A 15,000-nucleotide genomic window follows, 5' to 3' on the forward strand; every position below is an offset into this window, starting at 1 on the left:
TGATGCATAATTAATAACAACAAGGTAATATTGCTATTAAATGATGCATAATTAATAACAACAAGGTAATATTGCTATTAAATGATGCATAATTAATAACAACAAGGTAATATTGCTATTAAATGATGCATAATTAATAACAACAAGGTAATATTGCTATTAAATGATGCATAATTAATAACAACAAGGTAATATTGCTATTAAATGATGCATAATTAATAACAACAAGGTAATATTGCTATTAAATGATGCATAATTAATAACAACAAAGGTAATATTGCTATTAAATGATGCATAATTAATAACAACAAGGTAACATTGCTATTAAATGATGCATAATTAATAACAACAATGTAATATTGCTATTAAATGATGCATAATTAATAACAACAAGGTAATATTGCTATTAAATGATGCATAATTAATAACAACAAGGTAATATTGCTATTAAATGATGCATAATTACTAAGGTAATATTGCTATTAAATGATGCATAATTAATAACAACAAGGTAATATTGCTATTAAATTATGCATAATTAATAAGAACAAGGTATTATTGCTATTAAATGATGCATAATTAATAACAAGGTAATATTGCATAATTAATAACAACAAGGTAATATTGCTATTAAATGATGCATAATTAATAACAACAAGGTAACATTGCTATTAAATGATGCATAATTAATAACAACAAGGTAATATTGCTATTAAATGATGCATAATTACTAAGGTAATATTGCTATTAAATGATGCATAATTAATAACAACAAGGTAATATTGCTATTAAATGATGCATAATTAATAACATCAAGGTAATGTTGATATTAAATGATGCATAATTAATAACAACAAGGTAATATTGCTATTAAATGATGCATAATTAATAACAACAAGGTAATATTGCTATTAAATGATGCATAATTAACAACAAGGTAATATTGCTATTAAATGATGCATAATTAATAACAAGGTAATATTGCTATTAAATGATGCATAATTAATAACAACAAGGTAATATTGCTATTAAATGATGCATAATTAATAACAACAAGGTAATATTGCTATTAAATGATGCATAATTAATAACAACAAGGTAATATTGCTATTAAATGATGCATAATTAATAACAAGGTAATATTGCTATTAAATGATGCATAATTAATAACAACAAGGTAATATTGCTATTAAATGATGCATAATTAATAACAACAAGGTAATATTGCTATTAAATGATGCATAATTAATAACAACAAGGTAATATTGTTATTAAATGATGCATAATTAATAACAACAAAGGTAATATTGCTATTAAATGATGCATAATTAATAACAACAAGGTAACATTGCTATTAAATGATGCATAATTAATAACAACAATGTAATATTGCTATTAAATGATGCATAATTAATAACAACAAGGTAATATTGCTATTAAATGATGCATAATTAATAACAACAAGGTAATATTGCTATTAAATGATGCATAATTACTAAGGTAATATTGCTATTAAATGATGCATAATTAATAACAACAAGGTAATATTGCTATTAAATTATGCATAATTAATAAGAACAAGGTATTATTGCTATTAAATGATGCATAATTAATAACAAGGTAATATTGCATAATTAATAACAACAAGGTAATATTGCTATTAAATGATGCATAATTAATAACAACAAGGTAACATTGCTATTAAATGATGCATAATTAATAACAACAAGGTAATATTGCTATTAAATGATGCATAATTAATAACAACAAGACAATATTGCTATTAAATGATGCATAATTAATAACAACAAGGTAATATTGCTATTAAATGATGCATAATTAATAACAACAAGGTAATATTGCTATTAAATGATGCATAATTAATAACAACAAGGTAATATTGCTATTAAATGATGCATAATTAATAACAAACAACAAGGTAATATTGCTATTAAATGATGCATAATTAATAACAAGGTAATATTGCTATTAAATTATGCATAATTAATAACAACAAGGTAATATTGCTATTAAATGATGCATAATTAATAACAACAAGGTAATATTGCTATTAAATGATGCATAATTAATAACAACAAGGTAATATTGCTATTAAATGATGCATAATTAATAACAACAAGGTAATATTGCTATTAAATGATGCATAATTAATAACAACAAGGTAATATTGCTATTAAATGATGCATAATTAATAACAAGGTAATATTGCTATTAAATGATGCATAATTAATAACAACAAGGTAATATTGCTATTAAATGATGCATAATTAATAACAACAAGGTAATATTGCTATTCAATGATGAATAATTAATAACAACAAAGGTAATATTGCTATTAAATGATGCATAATTAATAACAACAAGGTAATATTGCTATTAAATGATGCATAATTAATAACAACAAGGTAATATTGCTATTAAATGATGCATAATTAATAACAAGGTAATATTGCTATTAAATGATGCATAATTAATAACAACAAGGTAATATTGCTATTAAATGATGCATAATTAATAACAACAAGGTAATATTGCTATTCAATGATGAATAATTAATAACAACAAAGGTAATATTGCTATTAAATGATGCATAATTAATAACAACAAGGTAATATTGCTATTAAATGATGCATAATTAATAACAACAAGGTAATATTGCTATTAAATGATGCATAATCAATAACAACAAGGTAATATTGCTATTAAATGATGCATAATCAATAACAACAAGGTAATATTGCTATTAAATGATGCATAATTAATAACAACGAGGTAATATTGCTATTAAATGATGCATAATTAATAACAACGAGGTAATATTGCTATTAAATGATGCATAATTAATAACAACAAGGTAATATTGCTATTAAATGATGCATAATTAATAACAAGGTAATATTGCTATTAAATGATGCATAATTAATAAGGTAATATTGCTATTAAATGATGCATAATTAATAACATCAAGGTAATGTTGATATTAAATGATGCATAATTAATAACAACAATGTAATATTGCTATTAAATGATGCATAATTAATAACAACAAGGTAATATTGCTATTAAATGATGCATAATTAATAACAACAAGGTAATATTGCTATTAAATGATGCATAATTAATAACAAGGTAATATTGCTATTAAATGATGCATAATTAATAAGGTAATATTGCTATTAAATGATGCATAATTAATAACATCAAGGTAATGTTGATATTAAATGATGCATAATTAATAACAACAATGTAATATTGCTATTAAATGATGCATAATTAATAACAACAAGGTAATATTGCTATTAAATTATGCATAATTAATAACAACAAGGTAATAATGATATTAAATGATGCATAATTAATAACAACAAGGTAATAATGCTATTAAATGATGCATAATTAATAACAACAAGGTAATATTGCTATTAAATGATGCATAATTAATAACAACAAAGGTAATATTGCTATTAAATGATGCATAATTAATAACAACAAGGTAATATTGCTATTAACTGATGCATAATTAATAACAACAAGGTAATATTGCTATTAAATGATGCATAATTAATAACAATGTATCGCAACAACTTACCAATGCTTTTCAGACGCGCCGCTTTGTCAATTTTCTGTCTGTAGAAACAAAATAAAATAATTGACTAAATGTTTAATAGCACAAAAAAAAGAATATATATTGATTTTTAAGGCACCTTTCTTTCTTTTGAAGTCGTATTTCCTCGCTGGCCAAGGAAGCAGCTTTCCTGCTGTACGGATGGACAACCTTCTCCGCGGGTTTACCTTTTGGTTTCCGATGCTTTGGCTGAAAATACAATGAAATATTAAAGCATTGTTAATTATGTACATTTTATTGACCTTATTAATTACGTAGCTTTACCATTTTTAGGGGCTGTGTAGCACGTGCTTGTTCGATGTTGACAACATGGACCGGAAATGGAAGCTGTCCGTTCGAGAGTTGTGTCCGGGCAAAATAGAGAAAAAAAAAACTGTTCCTACTCATAAAACATAAAAATAAAATAAAGCTGTTTATGTGCATTGTTATTTTTTAATTAAAACAACTAAATTAAATGTTGTATGTGATGCTGCCGAAACCCTTTTTTTTTATCGGCTATAATCATGCTGTTCAATGTTGACAATATACATAGAAATGAACCGGAGGCGGAAGCTGTCCGTTTGGCAATTTCTCCGGGCAAAATACAGCAAAAGAACATGTTCCCACTCTTAAAAAGCCGGTAAAAAGTCAACTTTAAATAAAAAAAAAACCACAATATAATATATACATATGTTAACATACAGAATATATTTTTAGGTCATCTAAAAAAAAAACGCAAAAGTAAACGGAAAAAATTGGCAATAAAAGTGTTTTTTTTTTTTACTTAATTCATAAAATTAAAAAATACAATTACTTCTATATTATCCAATCTACATTTATATTATAATCAACCACCACATTATAAAATAAAGATAACATATACATCAAATTAACAAACTGTTAAAGGTTTTTGTTTTTTATTTATTTATCCATCCATCCATCCATCCATTTTTTTTACCGCTTGTCCCGGATTTATTGTTCTGCACAGTAATTTCTACCTAGCAGACGAAAGTCCTAAACCAGTTGTGTCCAAAGTTTGTAAAACAAAATTAAACCATTAATAATTGGGGGGAAATAAAGCAATGAAGCACATGTGTTTAATGTAATGAGACTGACTATAAAATAAATAATAATACTATTAACAATTTTTTTTTTAAATTATCTTTAGATACATAAAAAAACAACAACATCCAGACTTTTTACAAAATATGTTACTATTTAAAAAATGGGGGATAACAGTGTGAAAAGTCACAATGTATTTATTGTAAGGGCAGAACATAAGTGATTTATTGCCTTTAAATGAGTTTTTAAAAATGCCAAAAAAAAACTCAATGTATTTGATGTATTGGAATGAAATAAGTAATAATGACGTTAATAAAATGCAATTCACAGTATTTAAGTGCATCCAAAAAATGTGTAACATTTTCACAAATTAAAAAATATATATGTTAAAAATACAAAAAATATATAAAATGGAGAAGATAACTGCCTTTATTAATTTTAAATTGGAGAAATTTACGTCTTACTGGGAAAAATCATGTCAGGCCCAATAAGCCTGACATAATTTTTCGAATTAGTGATTGTACTGCTTAAAAAAAAAGAAAAAAAAGGATTACTCCCTATATATATATATATATATATATATATATATATATATATATATATATATATATATATATATATATATATATATATATATATATATATATATATTTATTTATTTATTTATTTTTTATTTTTTTTCTTCATTTAATTGATGTATTTACAAATACTACTTTGTTTTTCTGCTGTTCCTTTCTTTTTAAGGGGTGGGGCTATGGTTGGGATACAAACAAAAAATATTTTGACATTTAGGGCAGACAACAGATATATGATGTATGTAAATATGATGTAATGGATGGTAATCCGATGTTGGATGTCAATAAAAAAAAATAAAAAAAAATAAAATAAATACTAAAAAAGCCCCCTGCATTTGTGGGTAAGTAGCTGTTAGTGATGGGTCCGGCAACACCGATGCATCGGCGCATGCGTCGAGCTCATAGAGCAAAACCCTGTGTCGGTGCGCGTACCGCTTTTAGAAAGTCACGTGACCCATCATGAGCTGTTTGGGTCACGTGACCGATACGCCAACTGTGTCGCACTGATGCCTGCGCGCCAAACTGTGTTTTTATAAGGAAGCGCATCTGTCAACGAGATGCTGCTGCCAACACAATCGTCGCACTTCTGTCGTTGGTCATTTCTAATTTATCGTCGTCGGAGATCATGGAACAGCCTCAGGCAAAAAGAAAGATTTCCGCCATGTGGGAATATTTTGATCATATATCGGAAAAAAATGTATTTGTGTTATTTTCCTTGTCGTTTCATCCTCTTCTCTCAAAGTTTCCACTTGATCTATTAGAATCTCTTCAAAATGATTCTTAGTTTACTATTTATATTTTCTGCAGGTTAAATGTTTCATTTGTACGACAGAATTGTCGTACATTAACAAATCCACCTCCTCAATGCTGTCAGCCGGAGAAATAATAACTAAGAAAAACAGGTTTTTTTAAAATAAAAATGTGTAAAAAAAACAAAAAAAACCATTCCCAGTCCACAAGCATCCTCATTCACAACACGTTATCTTAGATTTCCATGTTATGATACATGTTCACATTATTTATTGACTGTATCTAAAAAAGATAAAAATCTTTTTTTTTTAAATGAAAATATGAAATAATTAGGGATGTCCGATAATGGCCTTTTGCCAATATTCCGATATTGCCCAACTCTTTAATTACCGATACCAACCGATACCGATATCAACCGATATATACAGTCGTGGAATTAACACATTATTTTGCCTATTTTGGACAACCAGGTGTGGTGAAGATGAGGTACTTTTAAAAAAATTAATAAAATAAAATAAGTTAAATAAAAAAAAAACATTTTCTTGAATAAAAAAAAGAGTTAAACAATATAAAAACAGTTACATAGAAACCAGTAATTAATGAAAATGAGTAAAATTAACTGTAAAAGGTTAGTACTATTAGTGGAGCAGCAGCACGCACAATCATGTGTGCTTACGGACTGTATCCCTTGCAGACTGTATTGATATATATTGATACATAATGTAGGAACCTACCAGAATATTAATAACAGAAAGAAACAACCCTTTTGTGTGAATGAGTGTAAATGGGGGAGGGAGTTTTTTTGGGTTGGTGCACTAATTGTAAGTGTATCTTGTGTTTTTTTTTTATTTAAAAAAAACAAAAAAAAACGATACCGATAATTTAAAAAAACAATACCGATAATTTCCTATATTACATTTTAATGTATTTATCTCTAGAAATAATCCTAAATGAAATACAATGACTTAGTTTATATTATTGTATATACTAGGTCATAAAGTCAGTGTCAGTTGAGTCGGTCCATAGGTTGCCTGTAGGGATTTTTAATGTCCAGCAGATGTCAGTATTTAGTGACACAGTATCGACACAGTATCAATACAGTTTTGCAATGTGTCCAAACGCTTCATGACGCCTCATCAACCCATCACTAGTAGCTGTTGCTGGAGAAGATTTGGACACCATCCATCCATCCATTTTCTACCGCTTGTCCCTTTTGGGGTCGCGGGGGGGTGCTGGAGCTTATTTCAACTGCATTCGGGCGGAAGGCGGGGTACACCCTGGACAAGTCACCACCTCATCACAGGGCCAACACAGATAGATAGACAACATTCACACACTAGGAACCTTTTAGTGTTGCCAATCAACCTATCCCCAGGTGTATGTCTTTGGAGGTGGGAGGGGCCTATCCCCAGGTGCATGTCTTTGGAGGTGGGAGGAGCCTATTCCCTGGTGCATGTCTTTGGAGGTGGGAGGGGCCTATCACCAGGTGCATGTCTTTGGAGTTGGGAGGGGCCTTTGGAGGTGCAGTCACGGTGAGAACATGCAAACTCCACACAGAAAGATCCCGAGCGCAGGATCGAACCCAGGATTACTCAGGACCTTCGTATTGTGAGGCACATGCACTAACCCCTGTACCACCGTGCCGCCCAGATTTGAACACTGTTGTCCTAAATGTTGGAGCCCCGCCTCTTCCTCAAAGCAGGAAGTGAACACAAACATGCCAATCATCCAGAAAGTGTGTCACACCTGCTCCCCTCCCCCTCCGCCACCCTCTCTCTGCATACCTGCAGAAGGAATGTGTGTGTGAGTGTGTGTGTGTGTGTGTGTGCACGCCGCAGACGTGTGGTGACACGTGTGTTGCGTCACACCACAGCCAGTCACAGTGGGTGTGTCTCTTCTTCTTCTTCTTCTTCTTCTTCATTTGGTCACCCTCTTCCCCCCCGTCAAGCGGCGCCAGGAAGTGGCGTGCTGTGACGGCCGCGGCGCGAGAGACGTGGACACACCATGGCATCATGTCCGCCTCGTGGCCTTCTACCATGAGAGGCCCCCGGGGGCCCACCCCGAGTCCTGTGGTGTCCCTGCTGCTGCTGCTGTGGCTGCTGACCGGGACAGGTGAGGACACATTTGTGCTCGCTCAGCAAAAAACGACCCGTAACCATTTCGGGTTCTTTGTCACCTTCTTTTTGGGGCTTGTTCTGGTTTCCTGCTGTCAAATACTTTCATTGTGGTCTACGGGAAGATTCAAGCGCAATCTTGAAGGTTTTTTTTAGTATTTTTCATCTCGGGGCCCAGGAAAATAAACGTTAGACTTTTGCAAGCGTTGTGATTGTGTGGCAACAGCTTGAAGCGGATGTGCTCATTTCCTGTCGAGGACTTCCCCTCAATCTCTGCTCTAACCCGCAACCTCCAAATGCAAAAACTGCACAGTAGTCTGCATGCCAGGCCACTAGATGGCGACATCTCCTTCCATCGCTATCTTCTCCAGCCACATATTTCTTATATTTCTCCGGGAAAACCTCCGGAATCGGATCAGAATTCCAGAATAAGAAATAAGAAAATGAGAAAAAACAGGACGTTTTTATATATATATATATATATATATATATATATATATATATATATATATATATATATATATATATATATATATACATATATATATAATTAAAAGCTGAGAAATCAAAAAACATTTTTTAAAGCTAGCTCGCACCTTGACTCGAGCATTTGTTGCTAGGCAGAATTCACAGGGCACAATCATAACTGCCCCATAAGCCAATAAAAAAGTGAGTTAATATTTTTTTGGATAATGAAACTCTTTGACTTGTCCAGGGTGTACCCCGCCTTCCTCCCAAGTGCAGGTGGGATAGGCTCCAGCACCATGGACTTGGAAATAGTCCGTTTCTGGGTCAAACTCATACTTGCCAACCTTGAGACCTCCAATTTCGGGAGGTGGGGGGTAGGGGGTGGGTGCGGGGGGCGTGGTTGGGGCGGGGGCGTGGTTGGGGGCGTGGTTAAGAGGGGAGGAGTATATTTACAGCTAGAATTCACCAAGCCAAGTATTTCATATATATATATATATATATATATATATATATATATATATATGTATATATAATGGTATATGTATATATATATATATATGTATGTATATATACATATGTATATATATATATATATATATATATATATATATATATATATATATATATATGTATATATATATATGTATATATATATATGTATATATATATATATATATATATATATATATATATATATATATATATATATATATATATATATATATATATATATATATATATATATATATATATATATATATATCCCCGCGACCCCGAAGGGAATAAGCGGTAGTAAATGGATGGATGGATATATATATATATATATATATAAGAAATAATTGACTTTCAGTGAATTCTAGCTATATATATATATATATATATATATATATATATATATATATATATATATATATATACATATATATATATATGGATGGATATATATATATATATATATATATATATATAAGAAATAATTGACTTTCAGTGAATTCTAGCTATATATATATATATATATATATATAATGTATATATATGTATATAGATGAGTGTTATGTGTGTGTATATGTGTAAATAAATGAACACTGAAATTCAAGTATTTCTTTTATTTATATATATATATAAGAAATAATTGACTTTCAGTGAATTATAGCTATATATATATATATATATATATATATATATATATATTTATATATATATATATATGTATATAGATGAGTGTTATGTGTGTGTATATGTGTAAATAAATGAACACTGAAATTCAAATATTTCTTTTATTTATATATATATATATATATAAGAAATAATTGACTTTCAGTGAATTCTAGCTATATATATATATATATATATATATATATATATATATATATATATATATATATATATATATATATATATGTATATAGATGAGTGTTATGTGTGTGTGTGTATGTGTAAATAAATGAACACTGAAATTCAAATATTTCTTTTATTTATATATATATATATATATATATATATAAGAAATAATTGACTTTCAGTGAATTCTAGCTATATATATATATATATATATATATATATATATATATATATATATATAATGTATATATATGTATATAGATGAGTGTTATGTGTGTGTATATGTGTAAATAAATGAACACTGAAATTCAAGTATTTCTTTTATTTATATATATATATAAGAAATAATTGACTTTCAGTGAATTATAGCTATATATATATATATATATATATATATTTATATATATATATATATATATATATATATATATATATATATATATATGTATATAGATGAGTGTTATGTGTGTGTATATGTGTAAATAAATGAACACTGAAATTCAAATATTTCTTTTATTTATATATATATATATATATATATATATAAGAAATAATTGACTTTTAGTGAATTCTAGCTATATATATATATATATATATATATATATATATATATATATATATATATATATATGTATATGGATGAGTGTTATGTGTGTGTATATGTGTAAATAAATGAACACTGAAATTCAAATATTTCTTTTATTTATATATATATATATATATATATAAGAAATAATTGACTTTCAGTGAATTCTAGCTATATATATATATGTATATATATATATATATAAATAAAAGAAATACTTGAATTTCAGTGTTCATTTATTTACACATATACACACACATAACACTCATCTACTCATTGTTGAGTTAAGGGTTGAATTGTCCATCCTTGTTCTATTCTCTGTCACTATTTTTCTAACCATGCGGAACACCCTCTCTGATGATGCATTGCTGTGTGGCACGCACAAAAGTGCTTTCATCAAATGCACTAGATGGCAGTATTGTCCTGTTTAAGAGTGTCACAACATTGCTGTTTACGGCAGACGGACTGCTTTACTGTAGACGTTCTTTACATTGTGGGAAAGCGGACTCAGGTCCGCATGGAGCTGGAGGGGGCGTGGCCTCCAGCTCCGCCTGAATTTCGGGAGAAAATTTGTCCCGGGAGGTTTTCGGGAGAGGCGGTGAATTTCGGGAGTTTCCCGGAAAATCCGGGAGGGTTGGCAAGTATGGTCAAACTGTGGCCATTTTTAATGATTAGCTAATTGCTGTGCTTGGTCCAGGGGCACAGAGACATCAGCCCCAAGTCTCCCCATCAAACAGCTTAATGGGCGGGGCCTAATATTATTTTTTTGTCACCCAAAATGATGATTTAACTAACTTTTTGGTTAGTTTTTATCAGCTTTTAGAGCAGATATGATTGTGTGTTTCGTCCATCCATACATTTCTACCGCTTATCCTTCTCAAGGTGGCGGGGGTGCTGGAGCCTATCCCACCTGCACTTGGGCGGAAGGCGGTGTACACCCTGGACAAGTCAAAGAGTTTCATAATCTAAAAAAATATTAACTCACTTTTTTTATTGGCTTATGGGGCAGTTATGATTGTGCCCTGTGAATTCTGCCTAGCAACAAATGCTGGAGTCAAGGTGCGAGCTCGCTTTAAAACATTTTTGTTTTTTTAGATTTCTCAGCTTTTAATTATTAAAAAAAAAAAAATCAACTACCTGTTTTTTCTTATTTTTCTTTTTCTTTCTGTTTTGGCTTTTGTGAGAAAAAAAATTAAAGCAATTTTGTTTATTATTGCTACACTTGCTAGCTTGCTTTTTAAGCGTTGAAATATTTCAAAAAGATTTGAACTCACTTTTCTCCCTTTATAATTTTGGGAGATATGATGACATCATGAGCCGAGGACGTCGTTGTGGCTTGTGCAGCCCTTTGAGACACTCGTCATTTCATCATTTAGGGCTATATAAGTAAACATTGATGATGATGATGATGGTGGTTTGTCCAGAGGAAAAAAGAAAGAATAAAAACCTAAAATAATTTTTGTAGAATAGAATAGAGTTTTATTGTCATTATTACAGTGAACAGGTTCAAAGAACAACGAAATTGGAGCAGATCCCTTAAGGTGCATACACAATAATATAGTAATATACTGTAAATAGTAAAAAATATAAAAAAGAACATATACTGTATATCTATATATATGTATATATCCACACATCCATACATATGCATATATATACACATACACATACATATATACACACATATATATATAAACATATATACATACACATATATATATACACAAATATATACATATACGCATACAGATACATATATACACATACATGCATATACATACTCATATATATACACATATATACACATATGCACATATATATATACATATATATACACACATATATACATATACATATATATACATACATATACATACATATATATACACACATATACATACATATATACATATATACACACACATATATATATATATAGATATATATGTGTGTACATATGTATATATGTACGTATATATGTATATATATATATATATATATATATATATATATATATATATATATATATATATACATACATACATATATACACATATATATACATATACATATATATAAAAATATATACATGTACTTATATATACATATACATACATATATACATTGTAGATGTTTTTTATGCTACATTTGCTAGTTAGCGTGTAAATAAAAGTACATTTTCAACTTTTTGAGATTTAATTATTTACTTCTTTTTTACAAATTGCTTTTTTATAAAAAAAAATTTTTAAATTGGCATTTGGGGCATTAAGGATTCTGCCCTGTGAATCCTGCCCAGCAACAAGTGGGAAAAAGCATAGAAGCATTTTTTTTTTAGCAAATTATTAGATTTATGTTGCTAAATTTTCTGGCTGGATTAAAAAACTTTACTTTTCTAAGCCTTTAAATATATATACAACAAATATTTTAACTCACTTTTTAAATGGGCTTATGGGGAGTCATCATTTTGTTCTGTGAAATCTGCCAAACAACAACTGGGAAAAATTTAAGAGCAACTTTGTTGATTTCTGTTGCTACATATGCTAGCTATCTTGCAAATAAATGTATTTTTTTGTACTTATTAAGCTATTAGTTTTGTATTTAATTAACTATTTTTTCTTTTTCATTGATGGTTGGGGGAGTCATGATTTTGTCCTAATAATTCTGCCTAGCAACAAGTGAAAAAAACATCAAAGCAATTGTGTTGATTTCTGTTGCTACATTTGCTAGCTAGATTGTAAATATTTAGTTTGCAAGATTCTAATGAATTAAATAAATAGAATGTCTAAATTGTTTTATTATTGACTGTCGGGGCAGTCATGATTTTGTCCTGTCAATTCTGCCTAGCAACAAGTGAAAAAAACATCAAAGCAATTTAAAACAATGTTGTTGCTACATTTGCTAGCTAGCTTTAAAAAAAAATATTTTTTTGGCTTTTTAAGTGTTATTTTTTTTAAGTGTTTATAATTATTTTTTTATTGGCTTCTGGGGCAGACGTAATTGCTCTGCCTAGCAACAAGTGAAAAAAACATCAAAGCAATTTAAAACAATGTTGTTGCTACATTTGCTAGTTAGCTTTAAATTATTATTATTATTTTTTGGCTTTTGAAGTGTTATTTTTTTCAAGTGTTTATAATTATTTCTTTATTGGCTTCTGGGGCAGACGTGATTGTGTCCTGCGTACTCTGCCTAGCAACAAGTGAAAAAAACATCAAAGCAAATTAAAACAATGTTGTTGCTACATTTGCTAGTTAGCTGTAAAAATTTTAATTTTTTTGGTTTTTGAAGTGTTATTTTTTTCAAGTGTTTATAATTATTTCTTTATTGGCTTCTGGGGCAGACGTGATTGTGTCCTGCGTACTCTGCCTAGCAACAAGTGAAAAAAACATCAAAGCAAATTAAAACAATGTTGTTAAATAAATAAATAAATGGGTTGTACTGGTATAGCGCTTTTCTACCTTCAAGGTACTCAAAGCGCTACATTTGCTAGTTAGCTTTAAAATTTTTAATTTTTTTGGCTTTTGAAGTGTTATTTTTTTCAAGTGTTTATAATTATTTCTTTATTGGCTTCTGGGGCAGACGTGATTGTGTCCTGCGTACTCTGCCTAGCAACAAGTAAAAAAAACATCAAAGCAATTTAAAACAATGTTGTTGCTACATTTGCTAGTTAGCTTTAAAAAACGTTTTTTTTTTGGCTTTTTAAGTGTTATTTTTTTTAAGTGTTTATAATTATTTCTTTATTGGCTTCTGGGGCAGACGTGATTGTGTCCTGCGTACTCTGCCTAGCAACAAGTAAAAAAAAAAAACATCAAAGCAAATTAAAACAATGTTGTTGCTACATTTGCTAGCTAGCTTTAAAATTTTAATTTTTTTGGCTTTTGAAGTGTTATTTTTTTCAAGTGTTTATAATTATTTCTTTATTGGCTTCTGGGGCAGACGTGATTGTGTCCTGCGTACTCTGCCTAGCAACAAGTGAAAAAAAACATCAAAGCAATTTAAAACAATGTTGTTGCTACGTTTGCTAGTTAGCTTTAAAAATTTAGATTTTTTTTGTTTTTGAAGTGTTATTTTTTCCAAGTGTTTATAATTATTTCTTTATTGGCTTCTGGGGCAGACGTGATTGTGTCCTGCGTACTCTGCCTAGCAACAAGTGAAAAAAACATCAAAGCAATTTAAAACAATGTTGTTGCTACATTTGCTAGTTAGCTTTAAAATTTTAATTTTTTTGGCTTTTGAAGTGTTATTTTTTTCAAGTGTTTATAATTATTTCTTTATTGGCTTCTGGGGCAGACGTGATTGTGTCCTGCGTACTCTGCCTAGCAACAAGTGAAAAAAACATCAAAGCAATTTAAAACAATGTTGTTGCTACATTTGCTAGTTAGCTTTAAAATTTTAATTTTTTTGGTTTTTGAAGTGTTATTTTTTTCAAGTGTTTATAATTATTTCTTTATTGGCTTCTGGGGCAGACGTGATTGTGTCCTG

General features: G+C 29.3%; 2 protein-coding genes across 2 annotated transcripts in view; one reads left to right on the plus strand and one right to left on the minus strand.

The window, feature by feature from the left end:
• Positions 1-7,310, minus strand: part of tma16 (translation machinery associated 16 homolog) — a 12,761-nt gene extending 5,451 nt beyond the window's left edge. Inside the window, exons 1-5 of the mRNA XM_072916346.1 lie at positions 7,162-7,310; positions 5,592-5,606; positions 3,911-3,973; positions 3,726-3,835; positions 3,611-3,648 (exon numbers count right to left, since the gene is read on the minus strand). Of these exons, the coding sequence (XP_072772447.1) occupies positions 3,611-3,648; positions 3,726-3,835; positions 3,911-3,973; positions 5,592-5,606; positions 7,162-7,206 (271 nt within the window). The 5' untranslated portion in view covers positions 7,207-7,310. The remainder of the gene's footprint in view (positions 1-3,610; positions 3,649-3,725; positions 3,836-3,910; positions 3,974-5,591; positions 5,607-7,161) is intronic.
• A 557-nt stretch (positions 7,311-7,867) lies between these two features.
• tmem154 (transmembrane protein 154) overlaps positions 7,868-15,000 on the plus strand; it is a 25,544-nt gene continuing 18,411 nt past the window's right edge. Inside the window, exon 1 of the mRNA XM_061987872.2 lies at positions 7,868-8,124. Within this exon, the coding sequence (XP_061843856.2) occupies positions 8,025-8,124 (100 nt within the window). The 5' untranslated portion in view covers positions 7,868-8,024. The remainder of the gene's footprint in view (positions 8,125-15,000) is intronic.

Source organism: Nerophis lumbriciformis, linkage group LG27 (genome assembly GCF_033978685.3).
Source record: "Nerophis lumbriciformis linkage group LG27, RoL_Nlum_v2.1, whole genome shotgun sequence".
Classification (NCBI taxonomy): Eukaryota; Metazoa; Chordata; class Actinopteri; order Syngnathiformes; family Syngnathidae; genus Nerophis; species Nerophis lumbriciformis.